Here is a 19,237-nt window from a genome sequence, read left to right as displayed (position 1 = left end):
TCTAGTGACAACAAATAATGTGAAGTGCTAAGAAAAAATTCAAGTTAAGTAAATCTCCGGCGATAAATGTGTCTGGACCGTCGGATCTGATGTTTTAGTCATCATCAATTTTCGCGGTTAGGCTAATCAATTTTTGGTTGGCCTTGCAATTTTACCTGATGTTATATCTAATTTCGAGAATTACATCGCTGGCCACATTTGGCCCGCGGGCCAAGGGTTGGCCGCCCTGTATTAGATTAATATCAGATATTATAAATTCTGAGCTATTTACGATGAATTGCGTTACGAGTTTTACAGAGAAAACATGGTGGCCACGACGAATCCCATGTTTCGAGGGTTGCCCGACATATGAGCATGCGACACAATGGAAAACGACAGTTCAGTATGGAACACATCAGCATGCGTCACTTCAGCATGTGACTGTATAACCCAAAAACTTACCCTAACCCGAAACATAGCCTAACCTAACCTAACCTAGCCTAACCTAACCTAAAGCCTAACCCTAACCCAACCATAAATCCAACCCTAACCTACCCCTAACCCGTAATTTAACCCACATGCTCATGTGTCGCATGCCAAATTGTCGCATGCTGAAGTCTCGCATTCTGAAATGTCGCATGCTCATATGTCCACGGGCCGTTTCGAGTTCGAATTAGTACCACCATAACGTACCGAATTTTCAATTGTGACGTAACAATTGATTGAAATGTATGGCTCTTTGAGAGTTATAATGGAAAATATAGAGCTGGCATGGCTCTTCAGACCAAAAAGGTTCCCGACCACTGACGTATGCTAACCACAATAAGATACTCACGTTACCGAGTTATCTGTTTCGGGATCATGTCCATACACGTAGTTATCGGTATTAACTGCTGCTGATATCCCCACAAACAGTAGAGGCATAACGACTGCCCATAATATCGACCAAAGAAGCAACCGCTTGCTCTCGACGTTATTTTTGCTGTAAAACGGCTGAAAGCAAATATACAAATATTATATGAAGTAGGCGTACATTCATTCTAAGAGTCGATGTACCACACCTATAGGCGCAGTCGTAATCAGAAGTTGGAAGCATTGGAATTGCCCAAAATTTACCAAATGGTCATACTTTTTTTTACATGTCAAAATAAGTCAAAGTGTTAGGCCAAAAAAAATTAGCGTTAGGCCCAAACTTTTTTGCGACCTGCATTTCGTATGTATCGTAGATGTTTGCACACAATTTCGGTGAAGTTATCATTTCACATTTTACAGCTTGTACCCTACTTTATAGGCCTACAGTTGTAGACGGCTCATTGTCCGCTCATTGTGACGCAGAGGTGGTCAAAGTAGTCAATAAAGCTACTCAAGCAAAAGTAGAAGTAGCGACGATAAAATCCACTCAAGTACGAGTAGAAGTACTTCTTTCATAAGCCACCTAAAACTACTTACAGTAGAAGTAGAATTGACTGACTTCAAATCTACTCAAGTATGTAAGTAGCTTTGAAAACAGTCTTGATTCTTTCGTATGGACTGTCAACAGCTGCAATTTGAGTTATGCGGAAGGTGCAGAGAGCTTGAATAATATTGATGCATCCTCGGAGGTATCAATCGCCGATAGAATAAGCATTGTTTTGGATCATGGGATGCAAATTATAGTATCGATATGAAAATGCGATACCCACCCTTTGTTTAATAGAAGACCCCGTTTTAGAGAACATCATGGCATGGTGCCCTCTTCAATATTATAAGGACCTAAGTTTAGACGAAGAGCAATACGGATGAGTTGTATCGGATACGGTTTCAACACTTTCGCGATTAGTATACGTTAACAAATATTATGGATCGTAAAATTTATATTTAGTGTAGCTTTATTTTCGGAAAATAGAGGCATTAGTACACTTGCTTTTATGCTTCAACATGTATGTTCTGCAGACAAAAGATCTGAAAGTAATTAGAACTCAAAGTAAGATAATCAGAATTGAAAGTGAAATACAACTACCATTCTCAAACAAAGGAAAATATATTTCATGTCATTTGACCACAAAGCTACAAAGGTTGTAAGCTAAAACAGGTGTAAGGTTCAAAAAGCCGGATTTTTCAGATTAGCTGGACATGTCATGGGCTGCTAGATTACGATATGATAGGTAATTGCTAGATTGCGAAACAGTAGTTTCAAACATTGTGGTGGGCCATATTTACTGTGATGAAATATTCGATATGGGCGACAATGCGGTGTGAGCGGAGCCAAGCAATTAGGTACCACAATTATATTCACTGATACTTGCGTCAAAACATATTTGTCACCCCATAACCACTGTGGGTGAAGCCCAACAAAATTTCTGTACTTTACTTGACTTTTAAGAATGTTAAATGTTGGTACTCCGTGAAAACAGCCCCGAAATTCCACAGGCTATCTTTCTTATTGGGGGATTAAACTACTCTACTTGACAAACTGGAAATAACGAAAAGTTAGTAAGTTGATCACAAAATTTTACGAAGTAGATGTAGAGGTAGAGAAAATCAGATCTACCGGAGTAAGTACCAGAAGTAGCGGAAAACTACTTTAGTACAGCCCAAAAGTAGAAGTAATTCGTTACTGACCACCTTTGTTGTGAATCATATACGGTCAAATGAAACAAATAGGTTGACATGTTGTTATACTCAACGTACCGCAAATTCCTAACTGAAGCAAAACTTCGAGCGCATTGGTTTTCATATGAAGGACCGCATGATGAAAAATTGTAATGTAGACAACATTGTCAGCATGAAGTAACACGGTTTACCATCAGCAGTGTATGCTCATTGCACAACTTCAGTGTTGTCAGCCAATAACTGCTGCTGTTGAACGTTATTTCTTCATGCTTGGCGAGCAATTTAGAAAGAACAGAAACTTTCTACCCGAGAATGTAGGAAAGTATCTTTCTCTACAATTTTTCTTTAATTATTTCGACCATAATGCGTGATATAACTCCTGGAATTCTTCATAGGCAAAGATTTCTTTAAAATAAAGTTTTTCTTGTGAAAGTTTGTCAGTTTCTAAGTCAAACAGTTTTTTTCAGGCCACACTACTTCGTAATGACAGATAGTACATATCAGAAAAAGGTAGATCAGTAGTACAAAGCTAACATTATGTGGGAAAACATCTAATTTACATATACGAGGTAAAAATTTGTTAAAATACAGTTTTTTAAGGTAAAATAATTTCCAAATTTTGATTTTTTTGGTCGTAATATTCCGTTTAAGGTAAAACAAACATTGCTATAGTATTGTGTAATCATTATGTCCAAGATATAAGCAATCGATGCCGACTTAGAAGAATATATTGCCTTGCACTATTTGACTATTTTAATTCAACAAAGTTTCCTTGTTCAGAGTTTTGTCGCGATATCATATTTATCAGGAGCTTAACAACAAATATCATGCTAAGGCTTCTGTTATATGTATGTATCAAAATTTACCAGATTTCATAAGGTATATGAAACAGCTTATTTAAACTGCAGCCGATATAATACGAACCTTCACGACGTCAATTCCCAAAACCACTGCATCGCAGTTCATCCAAGCGCAAGATGACAGCATGAAGAGATGTAGAAGCATAGCAATCGTTATACAGGAAGCAGAGTCGACGTCCGTTACAGCAGGGTCAGATAGAGCGGGTAGTTGACTCACAAGTAGAGTGATATTCATTCCCAGTAGTGAAACCGACAGAGACACGAGGAGGAACGACGCGTGATATCTTTCACCTCGCCATGATAACCTGATAGTATAAGATCAGGATCGGTTAGAAGTAAAGCTGAAAAAGCAATAGTAGTATATGCAATGATAGTATGAGTCAAAATCGCATTAAATGCTGTTTATGCGTTACCATTTTGTGTCTTGACAGATAATATTTCATTACTTAGGAAGGTCACATATATACAGGAGATCGTCTCTGAAGACATGCGGAATGTATTCGAAGGCCCGAAAAGCAATTGTAGGATTGTCAGTGATGGAATTCAATTATTACTGTGGTTCCCCACCTTTTTCGCTTCATCGTACGCTTATCGAGCTCGACAAGAATTTTCACCCGCCACATTTACGGCAGTGTTGGGATCAAGTCACTACCTTCGAGATACGAGTCATTTCGAGTCATTGCACATTTTGACTCGAGTCAAGTCAAGTCAATCGATTTTCGAAGGTGACTCGAGTCAAGTCAAGTCTCTCGATTTTTGGAGGTGACTCGAGTCAAGTCGAGTCAAGTGAATTCAATTCAAGTCACAATTCAAGACAAGTTGCGTTTTCGAAGTATGAGGCATGATAACGTCATTGCATTTTGCTAGATGTATGAAATACAGATTGAGTCTGAGTGGTCAATGATTTTGAACCGATGAACGAATAGAGAGTTAAATATACACACGCTAAAGTACCTGAGTACTTGCAAATCATCAGTTTATAGTTACCAGCCAAAATTGAGAACAGAGAAATGAATTGATAACATGCGATACAGTACCCATTGACAAGTTGATATGATACAACTCGAACCTGCGCCAATGTTTGAGAACTATATAAGCTAAATTCCAATTCCATTATAATAAAACAAGTGGTTTGGTTAAGGTAAGAACAGAAAACAGGAATACACATTTTGCGATTTAATTACTTTACTATACTAGTTTGCGATAACGTAAGCTGTAACATAACACGCGATAAGACACAATGCGACGTCATGAACAGATAGGAGGATGACGAACGACACGCATCAGTACCGATCCTTTACTCTAACATCCACCTCGGCCTAGACAGTGGTTCCCAACCTTTTATTTCCCGTGGCCCCCTTGCGCAGGCTTCTAACACTGGTGGCTCCCTGCTTACCACTAAAAAAAGATTTGTTTGAACGTGCTTGCGTTTATTATTTTGATGCCATCTTTGATGGTGTTCAAAAGCAAACAAAACAAAACGAAACAAAACAAAGTCAACGAAGTTTAATTGACCATCAATGCGAGATTTGCTCTTGGGATCGTCTGACGAGGCTCTTTATATTTGGCTCAGTCTTCGACACAGCAAGACGAATGTCACTGCCAACATCGAGACGGTTTCTAGATTTTGTTTTGATGGTAGCCAGATCAGAAAACCCAGATTCACAAAGATAGGTTGTGGCAAATTGAACGAGCAGCACAGAAGCTTTCTTGCTGAGTAGCGGATATGAATCGTAAAGAGACATCCAGAAACTGGCAAAATCTTCTCTGTTTTCAAAAACCAATTTTAGCGCATTTGAAACCTGTAGTTCTGCCAGTTCCTCTGCCTCTTCTTCAATAGGGTCAATTTCGGTGTTGAACGGGTCTTTGTACCACGGATTATGCACACGTTTTTCGGGAAAATAAGATTCAAACTCAGCAGAGACGACTCTCAGGTGCTCAGAGATGCAAGTTTGGATGCCCACGGGTAACTCAACTTTTTTGATTTCCAGGTATTGGCTTAACAGAGGGAACGAGAAAGTTGAGCGTACCTTGATTCGTTCTCCCCAAACTCCAATTCGAGCGCATATTCCAGCTAGTTTATCTTGAACGTCACCGACTGTTACATCACGGCCTTGTAGGGAAAGGTTCATTTCATTAAAGCACCCAAATACATCTGCCAAATACGCCAGTATCATGACAAACTCGTCATTTTGAAAGTGGGCGTGGAGATTGTTTTTGTTTTCTCGCAGAAAGATTTCCACCTCAACACGGAGTTCATATAGCCGTGAGAGACATTTCCCTCTGGATAGCCATCGAACATTTGTATAAAATAGGAGCCGAACATGTTCAGCTCCCATTTCTTTGGTAAGAATTTGAAAGAGTCTGTGGTTTTTGGCCCTCGCACGTATGAAGTTAATCACTTTTACCGCGTCGTCCATAACTTTCATCATACTGGAAGGTAGAGTTTTTGATGCAAGAGCGTACCGATGTAATGAGCAGTGCGAGGACGTCACGTGGGGCCATTCTTTCTTCACAAGCGTGACGAACCCCCCTTTGACACCAACCATCGCTGGAGCACCATCCGTACATATATGTTTGAAATTTTGCCAGCCGAGTCCATTCGCATCGAAAAACGAGTTCACAATAGTCTTCACATCCACTGCGGTGGTGGTGCCTGGCATGGTATTGCAAAACAAGAATTCTTCTTTTATCTTTCCCTCTTTTTCATAGCGAGCAAAGGCAATCAAGTGATTTTCCAGAGCGCAATCAGTAGATTCGTCCAGCTGAAGGCTAGCCTGAATCTTGCTTTGCTTGATTTCAGAGCAAACTTGCTGACATACATTGACAGCCATATCATCAATGCGTCGGCGAATCGTATTATTTGAAAGAGGAATCTTCTGAATCTTTTTCTTTTCTGCAGGTCCTATCAGTAGTTCTACCATTTTCTCCGCACATGGCTTGATAAGGTCCTCGGCTATAGTGTGCGGCTTCTTGCACCTTGCAATCCGATATGCCACTTCATAGCTGCATTGAAGAGCTGGCTTTTCCTCCGGCAGGAATCCGAAATGGTTTAGTGTTGCTTCACGGTCGAATCGTACTCGCTTAGCAGCCAAAGCATCGTTGCCAATGTCATTTCTCCGCGGATGATTCTTGTCGTGGTGGTTTCTGAGTTTGGATGGACGTAATGACGCATTGGACATAACATACGAGCAATGCATACATTGCGCGCATTCTAGGCAATCTCGGAGAACTTTTGTAAAGCCGAAAGTAACATAACTTTCTTTCCATTTTCGAACTTTAGGCATTTTGAATTTAAAATTTACGGTGATTTCTTTTTGAGTCTAAAATAGGCTAGGTTTGACCGTTGGTTCTCTATATTTGATATGAAAAGATTCAATTCCGTTATTTTGAGCTCATGAGAACGAGACTACTAGCTGCATTTTCTTGACGTAGCGTAATACAGCTATACCGGGATACCGGCATTACAGATTTCTCACGTACGGCATACCGCATGATTTTCATACCGGCATACCGCCCACCCCATACGGCAGAACAACACACAGGTATCGTACCAACCCCTTACTCCCGACAGAGACTGATAGAAAAACTACAACTAGCCTGCTGAAGAGGTACAACCGCTAACTAGGACCTCGTCTTCGTTATCTGTATGCAAGATTCAGCCATCTCTGATCCTCGACTTTACCACAATTGTGATGTCATATTTGAAACTTCACGCGTTAGCGTAACAGTGACGTACGAAGCACCCACTGTGATGCAGTGGTTCCGATCTTACGCAGCAGACTGCACGACACCGAGGAAATAGCACGAATTCAAAACCGTCAAACGGAAAAGTTGGTGAAAAATCTTTCGTTATCGTGGCCCCCCTGCAACTGGCTCGTGGCTCCCCAAGGGGGCCACGGGCCCCCGGTTGGGAACCACTGGCCTAGAGGGCCCGATGTCACGGTTCTTTTCGATGTTTATCTTCTTTGAAGCCGGCACCCTTTCTACTAGTTCTTTCCATTCCTTGTGAGTGCTTTGTTTCGTCGGGTCTTTTTACTGGGCTTTTTTGTCCACGGCAACGGCGGGGGCAACGTCAACGGCGGGGGAAGAGGAGCCCAGATAAACCTCCGACGGGAATCGGACCCGGTACGTCAGATTGGTGGGCGCTATCTCCGATCACTCCGTTTGCGGTAAATTTATTTGTGAGAGTACAATGGAGGCCTAGTAAAACGCTCCCACGGGTTACAACAGCGTTTCGCGAACATTACGAACAGATGCAAGATACAGTGATTTTTATCGACACCGATTACTTGATGACTTGAAATTGGCTCGTGAATTTTGCTCCGAGTCACGAGTCAATCCACATTTTAGAGACGCCAAGACAAGTCAGGTCAAGTCATTTTAGCAAAGTGACTCGAGTCAAGTCATGACTCGAGTCATCCCAACACTGATTTACGGATCCGTAAAAAAGTGCACATTAAGGGGAAATTAATTAACGCAACTCTGATCGCTGTTGAATTGACTGAAAAAAAATCATTTTTCCGAGACTGTGCTCAGAAAACCGGTTTCCGCGACTACTTACAGTTTGATTGGCCCTTGTTTTTAGTCAAATGTAGGATCATATGCAGAATAAGCCGTCTTCACGTGTATTTTAGTCGTGGTAATTAAATTTACCTCACTGGACGTTCGAACAATTTCGCCCCCCATCACCCCTTTGGTTTGTGGCGAGATAGCGCACTGGTATAATCCACAACTACAACACCAATGGGTTGTGGGTCGAAGTCCGACCGTGGTCGAATCCAGAAATCCTACCCAAGTGTTGGAGGTTTATATAGGCTCCTCCACGCCATATCATCCGTGTAAGCGGTGACTTATAAAAAGCCTAGAAGTGGGCCATGCTACAAGTCGGCAGCCTGACGTACATGACCATAGCAGTCGACATACACCATGAATACCATACTACAAACAAACCCCTTTAGTGTTTTCCTCGCCTTTTCATAAATCGCCCAGTGAGGGAACTACTGAATTATTAGTACAAAAACTCTTTTGGATTGATTGATACTAATCGAATATGGACGCTATCCGCTCGTTTACGCAGTGCAAGCCTTAGTAACGTTGATTTGCTGAAGGTAAGTAAAGCGGACTAGTGGCCCATTACAAAATCTTTGAAATGAATGATTTCAAAATCACCAGAGCTGGTGCAAGTAGCCACACTGTCAACACAAGTAGAAGCGAAGCCACACATTTCTACACAAGTGGAGATACAAGCAGCGATTAGCAAGCAAGCAAAAAGTATTTATGGTAGGGCTACTTTTTTGCTAAAAAAGTGGAAATTTGACGAAGTGAAATTATTCTAAAATGATAACCACTTGGAGAACTAATGGAAAAATACGCTTGAAGTATTTGAAAATTAGATGTACTTCTCTACTGAAAACCACTGAAAGTACTACTCACGGTGCGCAGAAGGTGTATATGAATATAACGGCTATCAGGGCCACTGATGATATCGAGCAACCGACGCTGGTGATTATGTCCAGAGCATATATCGAGGTAACGACGGAAGTGGTGTCCTGTGGAAGGTTTTACTTCCTTTAAGCCAGTGGTTCCCAACCTTTTCGGCTCATCGCCCCCTTTTAACACTCCACACCGATCATCGGCCCCCAAATATTGGGAACCAAAAAATGGGCATACAGACTGAAATCACCGGCGAGTAGACTAAGAAAAAAGGTCAACTTTTCGGCTCGACCTCGAAATTACACTTTTCCAGCTAAATTTGGTGAGTTGACTAACAAAAAAGGTGATTTCTCCGACTTGGTTCCAAAAGGCCCGTAACAGCACTTCGTCAGCCAACCCCCATCCCAATACGTTGGTCTTGCCCCCCCTACATAGGGCGATAAAGCAAACTTTTGCAGCGCTCAGACCCAATTTCCCCGATACCTTTTTACCGCCACTTCTCAATTTTCAATCATTCATGATTAAATCGGTCAATATGATCGGGAATTGCATATATATTGCTGTCAATTTTTTATCCTCTCTCTGCTCATGTATTCAGATTTACCGGTAAAGCTAAGTGAGGCGTCTTGGAAATGTAGGGCCCCTACGTAATAATTGAACAGATTCGGGCGAACCCATGGGTATGTAATGACATTTCGTGTCTGCTATGTCAAAAGATATTCAAATTGCCCATACGTACTGAACTAAAAGACGCATATGATTTCAAATTGATATTTCTGCACTAGCAAATAATTTTTCTCTGCGAGATGGCATTTTTTGTGGGGTTCTGATTGCCAGGACAGGAACATTTGGCGACAGCCATTTAGGCGCCTATGGACGATTAAATATATACGTATATCGTATATATATCGAAGTCGGTCAGTATAAAGGCAGCCCTTTTCCGCCAAGGTTTTCTCGTTCTGGCACACTTCTCGTAGTTGCATGTTACATGGCCTGAAACTTCATATGTCTTGGTGCGTCATGGGGTGACAATGGCTGACGCCGAGATGCCTATTTCTATAACTGATTCTTAATATTTCTTGGAAGAAGGGTATCCAATAAGCAAGAAATGCGCGACGAAGAAATGGCGCACAGCGCGAATTTTTTTTGAAAAAGTTGCCTAAATTTCCAAAATTATAATCTATAATTATTGTTAATTCATGAAGAAATTGTGGGCCCCCATCGAGCTCAGGCCCCCCAGTCCAATTGGGGGTTTGGGTGTGGAAGTCACGGTCATGGACGCCAATATAGCCATTTCAACGTGCCATCGCCCCCCTATCGCCCCTTGGCTATTTTCGCCCCCCTGGAACGACAAATCGCCCCCTGGGGGGCGATATCGCCCACGTTGGGAACCACTGCTTTAAGCTGTCCCATGCATACCAACGGCGAGAAAATTGTTTCAAATTACATGACAAAACATGAAACAAGTGAAGATATTTATACACTACAATAATAGAAATAATGCAGGGGTGTCAAAATCCACTTGGGCCGAGGGTCGGATTAAACTCTGTACATCCCTCGCGAGTCGCACCAATCAAATGATTCCAACATGCTATCTTGTCGAAGGCCATATCCTTGTTTATCACTGGAATACTTTATCACCAGGCTTTATATTATATGATGAAATTGCATTACGCGTTTCTCTTTAAGCCGTGAAGAAATGCAATGGATGATACATAATTTTTCAATTTACACTGAATAGCTTCGCGGGCCAAATGCGGCCTGCGGGTTGTATGTTTGACGCCCCTGGATTATTGTGTCTATTTTCCAATGCATGATAGAAATAATTGGCTTCTATTACTATCCAATACCTGAACAAAGCTAAAGCTACTTACAAAAAGAGATGCGAAGTTAGTGAGATGGTTACAAGTGCAGATCAGCGACCCGTTTGTGCTTTCATCGCTAACAGTACATCCGTCCGGCGACCAATCAGTGACATGTTCGAGCCAATATGCGCATACCGGCGTTTTGTCGGTGATTTCTAAAACTGGGAGCTGGAAAAATAATTTCCAGATGTCATTGAGAAATTCCTAGTTACAAAGTAGCAGCTTATTTCTGATTATCATTGAATCTGCATTGCATTAAAACGGGTTAAACGGTAGGTCATCCCCGGGAAGCCCGGGAGTTCACTAGGGAAGTCTCTCGAGATCCTATGGAGGCCAGGATAGACATTCAACTCATGCACAAGGTTTATGGTCTCACACGGCTTTCAGTGGTAGTGGAATGGTCACTGTTGTAGCGGCACGTAACATACCTTGGCGTATGCAGCAGAAGTTGCTGTTCAAAGTTGAGACCCGATATTCCGAAATGCCGATTCTATCACCAATATTTATTACGGTAATAGTAGGGTAAGTTTTTGCAACTTTTGTAACTTTTTTGACAACTTTCGGCAGCTACTCAAATACTAAGAAGCTATGTAGTATGGTGGTTTAATCTGTTTAGAGAAATCTTATATTGTAACTTTTGGTACTTTTTTTCATTTTGTCATGCAACCTTTTGCAACTTTTTCGATTTTCATGCTAATTTCTACCACTTTTTTCGATTTTTATGCAACACTTTGCAATTTTTTCGATTTGTTAGGAAAATAACATTTTACTGAAAATATTTGGCACTATATATAAATAGATTATTAAACTGTCATTTAAATCGGAGGTCCTTGCTGTTTTGACGTACATTCAGGCTAGACCGCCGAAAATTATATTTTCACCGTGTAAATTTTTCAGGCTATTGATTTGGTCGAAGTCGCCAACATTGAGTTTTGATACAGTGCCTCGGATACGGAACGGAAAATGCATCTTTTTAGTGGTACTTTTGAGGAAATTAAACGCAACTAATACAACTCTTGTGAACAATGAGTGCACGTTTACACGGATACAGCTGCATCAAAAACTAGTTATTAGATATTGAAATAATCACGCTGTTCTGTTTCGACCTAACAATACGATTATATTCTGATACTATCAAAGTACAACATGGGTCATGCTGACTTGAAATGAATATATTGGATGTAATGTTTTCGTTGTCTGTGAAAATCATACTATATTAGCTCTGTTTTTGAGACTGTTGCTGATGCACAATCCATTAGTCATCCATAGTAACATATTAGATGTGAAGTTCGGTAACACATTCGTTCTGACTTTCTGATTTGGATATTCGCGTAAGTCAGAGGTCTCTAACTCAAATTTGCTCGCGGGCCAATTCCCGTTCGATTTCACCGCGGGCAGCAGCATCAATAGTAGGGAGATTAAATGTATTTCGAAGTATATAGGCCTTATTTGACGGGCCTTGTACATTGGCATTCGACACACACCGTGCGTTGTATTATCGTAATATTCACGCCTGGCATGATCATTAACACATTTTTAATATTTGAATAAAATTGTTGTTGTAATTGGCATAACTTGGCAAAATAATGAGACACAGGCACAATGCAAGGGGACAAATGCATCATGACACCGTAAAAACCGTAGCGTGAGAATTTCGCAGCTCGCGGACATTTGATGTGCCCCGATTATAGGTAAAATCTTTAAGAATTTACCAAGGATTGATATAATATCAGAATATTCGAACAGTGCAACCCAATCCAAGTTTCGGACTCACTCCCGATAAGCAGGCTATTGATCATGTCATTGCCAAAGTCAGATTAAATCAGCGTTAGATTTACCTTCGAATATTGAAACAGATAAATACCAATATGAATACGAAATTAATTTCTCATACTAATGGAATGTCCAATCGCCTGACAATCCGCCGGTGTTACTGTTACAGCTGTCCATTGTAGGCCTACCACCTAGTTACTCGCCACCTTCAATTGGTGATAGCAACCATTAATTGGCGATAATAACTTGGACAGAGAGACCCAAGTTGTAACTAACGATATACATCAGGGTGGCAACAGCATGCGAATGGGTGGCAATGGGTGGTATCAGGGTGGCAACAGCATGCGAATACCGACTTGCTTCGATAGGGAAATCCGATACGCTGTGCCACGCTCGCTATGACCTTTCGATATAGGCTACTACTATCCCTGACGACAGTTTGATTGCATTTGATGCATCCATGGCTTTACGAAACCACGACGTTCCAAGTCACAAGTCCTTCTCTGATTTTAACGTTTGAATCGACTCCACTGGAGTCCTCTTGATTTTATCACCCTTTCAGTCTGAGTTCGAGTAATTCTACGACATATCGCGCACCAACGAAAATCACACGAATCATCAACGGGTCATTTTTATATTCATGAACATGTAATGTGACGTAATAACAGATCTTCCACCGCATTGTAACGTTGCGATATTAAAGTTTTATGAGTAGGTTGAGGTTTTTGGACCAGTTTTAGAGTGAACTTTAAGTTCCCAATTATAAAAAAGATATGTGACAGTTAACTATTTTCGAAATCGAAAATGCTTGCGCGAGCCGCACAAAATAACCGCGCTGGCCGCATGCGGCTGCGTGCCTCGTGGTCGAGTCCTCTGGCGCAAGTGTTCCCCGGTTTAAATAACAGGAAAGCTGCAATTATATCAGATTCATGGTCCTTTTATCTCGTTGCTTTATGTGGAATTTCACTCATCTTTATCACATGTCTGGATGAGTCTGGCTCCTGCGCAGTAAACATTGAATTTGAACCAGAATATACTATGTATGCTGGAGTCGTTCGAAAATAACTACTATTGACAGAATTTTAGGCTATACGCTAACTTTTGTAGGCTGGCTAACAAAACGATCTATACCAAATTCGACACAATTCCCACGACTATTAGTTTGGAAATTTTGAATATAAAAATATTATTTTATTTTCAAGTTTTGCCGTCATGCAATGGTGCAGTTGTCTACGAAAACATTGCAAAACAAATTCGACTCAATTCTAGCTCGTAAAAGTGAATTTTCTCTTGTTTTATCCTCTATAATTCCCGGACTACACACAGTAATTTTTATTTTTTTACGAATCCGAGATTAAAACTTTACTTCTAACAGTTGAAATAGAGCCAAATTTTCTTTTTATCGACCACTAGAAATTTCCATGGAGTAGACAGTAATTTTTATATAATAAATCCATTTTTGTATAATGAATTACAAATTTTCCTACTGTGATAATTGATTCACATTTGGTGCGTAACGTATCTTTAGCTAATCTTTGTTTAGATAATAGCTGTGATAATCTGAACAAAAAAGTTATTTTTGTGCTATCCGATCGTATACACTGAGTGTTGACTCCTTTGAATGAAAAAAATAAAATCACAAAAAATTCATTCAATACGAACTACTCGTTGGTGAACGCCGATTATTTGTATTGCTTACGGAAAATGTTATATTCTCCCGACTTAGTCCCGTGATACTCGTCTCCGTCAACACATTTGCTGATAATATCATGTTGTCGGCAAGTTCGGCTTCATTTGATACGACTGTTGTGTCACTTTCAACGCGAGATGCGCTGGTATTTGTATTTCTCCGGAACAAAATGCTATTGCGGTAAACCACGATCCATGATCTGGAACCTGAAATACATTTCGTATATTTTGTAATATAATAGGTCATGGCATCATGATTGGAGTTCTCGAAATCGATTCTCGATTCTTCGACAACTGAAATTAAGCGCCTCTTTCCACTATAACAATGCTCATTGCACACCAAACCTTTTTAAATTCGGGATCCAGTTTTACTTTGCGCCACCACCATAAGATGTGAGCAAATGGAATAAAACAATTATTAGGAAACTGAACAATGCCTGCACATCAGGGTTGTCCAAAAATACCCTTTTTTGTCAAATTTTTCTCGTTTAATGATAAAATTGTCAAGTTCCCCCCAGAAAACACTACACACAAATTTTTTTTTTTTTTCCAGCTCAGGTCGTGCCATGTTTAGCCATTCTCAACTCAATAGGTTTGAGCGGCTTTCGGTATCGTTCGTATTTTGCTCATTGATATATTATGCCAGAAATGGTGTGAAGCTAGTCGTGGCCTATATATTTGTCCAAACTCACTAACATTGTAGTCCACACTAAACTAGCGCATCGATTGAATATTAAAATGTGCCCTCTTCGTGGATACCGTAATATGGACCGAGGAACTGTAAACCAATCGATTGTGTCTGTGCATAATACAAGACGACGGGTGAGTAGATTAGCATATACTAGCGATAACAAATCCGTGTCAATACATTGTAATCATATGTTAAAACCTTATCTTGATGTAGTATTTAGGTCACCCTTAGCGGCCGCTTCTCCGGGAATGAACATGGAAGCTTGAACTCTGTTTCCATCGATAAAGCTTCCAGCCGAGATCGGTTCGCCAATTAACACAATCTGATCGGATCTGAATCCTTCTCCGGTGTCAGGTCTACGAAGTACAGCTACCCCAAATCCAGTCTTATCTAACAGCAGGTTGTACAGTCAGTTCATAACTAAGGGGTAGTTCTTCTGATTTATATCTTAAATTGCCGACTACGTGTAACACGTTAGGATTGCATCAACATTTAATTGTAATATTGTAATAAAATAATGGTCAATCGTCGATCGAAAGCAAAGTTTTATGAATCAGATAAACTAGCTTACCACATTCTGCTGCTTAGTTCTGTTATGGTATAGTAACTTATTTTGCAAACACAAGATGCATGCAAACACAAGACATGCAGTCGCTTAGTAATCTGGATCTTTGGTGTGGGAAGTTCGAGACGGATCAATATAATGCTTTCCCCAGAATGCGCTATAATTTGATTCATACCAATCTCGAAGTCAAGCGATATTTGAAGCTATCGGCTAATCTACATGTATAGGCTGCGGTATCAACTATTTACGATTACTTGATTAGAACAGTACAAATGACGATTTCCTAATAAATGTATATTACGGAATATGTCTAGATCATTTTTGACGTAGTGACGACGTCATTTTATCTTGGTTACTCAGTCAAACGCGAATTTTGACGACAAAATTTTACCACAAACGAAATCCCATACATTATCTTGAAACATAATGAACTCCCAAGAAGAAAAAAACTGATAGGACTTCCTCTGATAAATATATGTAGGAAGTGTTATGTGGCTAATATTCCCACACTTTAGTGAAATATACACTCGTCGATTTACCAAAATGCTGACATTCGAACTGAAAATTTGTTCCATAAACACAGCACCGTAACTGCCGCACCCCAAACCCCCCAATTGGCGGGGGCCCGAGCTCGAAGGGGGCCCCAAATTATTTCGTGAATTAGCATAAATTATAGAGTATTTTTTGAAAATTTATGCAACTTTTTCCAAAATTTTTCGCGCTGCGCGCGATTTAAAGCTGCCAGATATCTTCATTAAATGGTACTCTTCCCCCAGGAAAAAACACGCAAGATTTATATAAATGGACCTATCGGCGTTGGCCATTAAGACGCCACTACGCACCAAGACATATAATGATTTAGGACTTATTACATGCGACTCCAAGAAGTGTGCCAGAACGATCGGCAGCGCGAAAAGCTTGGCCGAAACGGACTGCCCTTACGCAGACCTAAAAGGTTTAATTGTCCATAGGCGCCTAAATGACATGGGCCATATGTTCCTGTCTTGGCAATCTGAACCTCAGAAGACAAATACCATCCAGCAGGAAAAAAGATATGCCAGTGAAGAAATACCACTTTGAAATTGTGTGCGTCTTTTAGTTTAGTACGTTTGAGCGATTCTATATTTTTGACATAGCAGACAGGAGGTCACGAAATAAAATCATGTAACGAAGTCATACCAACGGGTCCGCCCGCCCGAATATGTTTAATTATTATTTACGGGCCCTGCAGTTTCCGGTAAATCTGATCGTGAGCAGAGAGGACAAGATATTGATAGCAATATATATGCAATTCCCGATCTTATTGGCCGATTGTATCATGAATTATCGAAAATTTTTGCGCTTCGAGCTGGCTCACTAAACAGTGCAGCTAATTTCTTGGCAAAAGCTAACACTGTGATGAGGGGTCGGTTTATCACCCTATGAGAACCCCAAACCCAAGTTTTTTTTGTGTGTGTGGGGGGGGGGGGGGCGGGGCTGACGAAGTGCTGTTTCGTTCCTGCCAACGGGTATACCCCCGAAGATGTCTAATTATTATTGGGTGGTCCTACGTTTTAAAACAGACCTCGCTCAGCTCTATCGGTAAATCTGATTACGTGAGCAGAGAGAGGATCAAAATTGATAGCAATATATATGTAATTCCCGATCATATTGCCCGATTACATTCTTGAATTACTGAAATTTTCCGCGCTTCGCGCGTCTAGGCGGGAAAAGCTGTTTCACCCAACGGACAACCAGTGTAGATGGTAAATAGCGTCAAAAAGCGGACAGCGAAAGGGGGGTCTGGGGGGCGAAGCCCCCCAGAAGTTATGTTTATCACCCCATGGGGGGCCCAAGGCCAACGTTTTGGGGGGGGGGCCTGACGAAGTGCTGTTACGGCCCTGCATAAACATAAAACGTTGTGGCGACAGTACGCAATATGCGATGTGGTGTTGGTCTCTATGTCTCTGAGACAGGCAGGCGCGGTCTAATTGGGGAGAATACGCGTTAGCGTAGGCAAGTAATCTTCTACAATTGAATAGTATATTCATATTGAAATGACGTCATATTTTGTGATACGATTGTTGATACACAATGTTCTTTCCAATTCTCTACTAGTTGCTGAAGATTACCCCTGACGAGTGTCAGCTGAAAATATTCTGGTTCATTTCAATATGAACATACTATTCAATTGTATATTGAAGTTCTGTACCTCCAGGAAGCTTCTTCAAGTAATCTTCTGTATTCAGTTCAGAACAATGTGATAATAATACTACACAGAAAACACAGCTCTGCGTAGTAGTTGACCACTCACTGTCTGAAACCAGCAGACCGACATCACCACTAATTGACGTGTAAGTCGATACCATATCCGTATTTCTGATACTGCGCGTTGCCGATGAGTTAGAGGACAATTCCACTTTTTCTGCGACAGTGTCAAGCTGAACGATGAGCCTGCACAAAATATATCAATTACTTTAATGTAATCATATTGTGGCGGTCAAAGTAGACATCTACGGTGCTCAAGTGGAAGTAGAAGTAAGCGCTCAATTTCTACTCGAGTTGAACTGTAAGTAACGGTTTGAAAGTGAGTAAAAAGTACGTATTCCAGCCATAGTTTTGCCTAAAAATGAAAACTGTCAAGTAGACGTAGCATAAAGCATCACCACTTCAGGATGTAGTGCAAATTTACTGATCAGTTCTGACGTTACCGTCACAATCACATGATTAAATAGCAATACAATTCGGTGACTATGATATTCAAGAATTGTAAAAGCGATTGCTTATCGAAAAGTGTTACAGCGTATACTGTAAGCCAGGGGTGGGCAATTATTTTTCCCGACGGGACACATGTGAAGCAGAAAGTACTTTGGCGGAGAAAAACAGTTTGACTACGTTTTCTCGACGTGGGGTTTTATTTCTAAATTAAAAGCAGTGAATTACATTGTTAACATGCGTTTATATTAGGTGGCGTCCCTAGTTCTGTGGTGCCTAGTAGAATAGCCTTGCTGTTTTGAGGTTCGCCAGCAGGTCCGCGTCAGTCAATACATATGCACTTCAGGATTTTCTCATAATGCCGACACAAATTATTTTCCTTTAAGGGGGGAGGGTACTGCTGGACTCGGAAAAAATTTCATTTTTTTTTATTGCAGAATCCAAATGTATAAAACTAGCTCTTTCAAAAAATATGCTTACCTTGCCTGATTTGTAATTAGAAGTTTGTTAAAATGATATTTGAAATCTCATGTTTTCGTATAAATACCCCCCCCCTCCTCTCATTTTTAAACAAGCTCAAAATTGTCTGTAAACAATCAGTAATCATCATTTCATACAGTGAGTAGAAGAGCCATATCTGTAATCGATTAAGCGTGACGTTCAAAACATTGTAATCCTACTACTCCTGGATTGCGATCAGCTGTTCGCTCACAAGAGAGGAGGTGAAAGTTATCCATTTTCTCTGTTTTGTTTATCATATTGGGAAATTTTCAAGATTGCATTGGTAGATTATTGATTGCTAATCGTTGTATTGATTATGAGGACAAAGATAACCACTAAGAAGGCATTTGGCAACAGGAAAAGAAAATGCTATAATCGCGGAAAAGTACCGGTAGTTCCTAAGAAATCTTTTGAGAAAAGATTGGACCTTTTATCGCCCTCAACATCTGGAAGTGGTGGTTCAGATTCTGCAGAGACGTTTTTCCTCGCAAGTTTTGCATTTTTTGATTCAGTTGTTCAAAAAATTGTGAATTGCCCCGACTGTGGCTCAACTGACAAAGGCTATTGGAACTGCATACAGCATAAAGGATTT

The 19,237-nt window shown here is 40.6% G+C and overlaps 1 protein-coding gene across 1 annotated transcript in view; it reads right to left on the bottom strand.

Moving 5' to 3' along the window:
• The window catches only part of LOC145436912 (adhesion G-protein coupled receptor G7-like), an 83,530-nt gene that overhangs the window by 6,117 nt on the left and 58,176 nt on the right, over positions 1-19,237 (bottom strand). The window contains exons 11-17 of the mRNA XM_080314101.1: positions 17,744-17,883; positions 15,111-15,275; positions 14,205-14,401; positions 10,742-10,900; positions 8,868-8,983; positions 3,496-3,736; positions 815-972 (exon numbers count right to left, since the gene is read on the bottom strand). Of these exons, the coding sequence (XP_080170227.1) occupies positions 815-972; positions 3,496-3,736; positions 8,868-8,983; positions 10,742-10,900; positions 14,205-14,401; positions 15,111-15,275; positions 17,744-17,883 (1,176 nt within the window). The remainder of the gene's footprint in view (positions 1-814; positions 973-3,495; positions 3,737-8,867; positions 8,984-10,741; positions 10,901-14,204; positions 14,402-15,110; positions 15,276-17,743; positions 17,884-19,237) is intronic.

This window comes from Botryllus schlosseri, chromosome 4, assembly GCF_051294905.1.
Source record: "Botryllus schlosseri isolate E-star chromosome 4, Bs_hap1, whole genome shotgun sequence".
NCBI lineage: Eukaryota > Metazoa > Chordata > Ascidiacea > Stolidobranchia > Styelidae > Botryllus > Botryllus schlosseri.
This window is presented reverse-complemented; position numbering and strand designations above follow the sequence as displayed.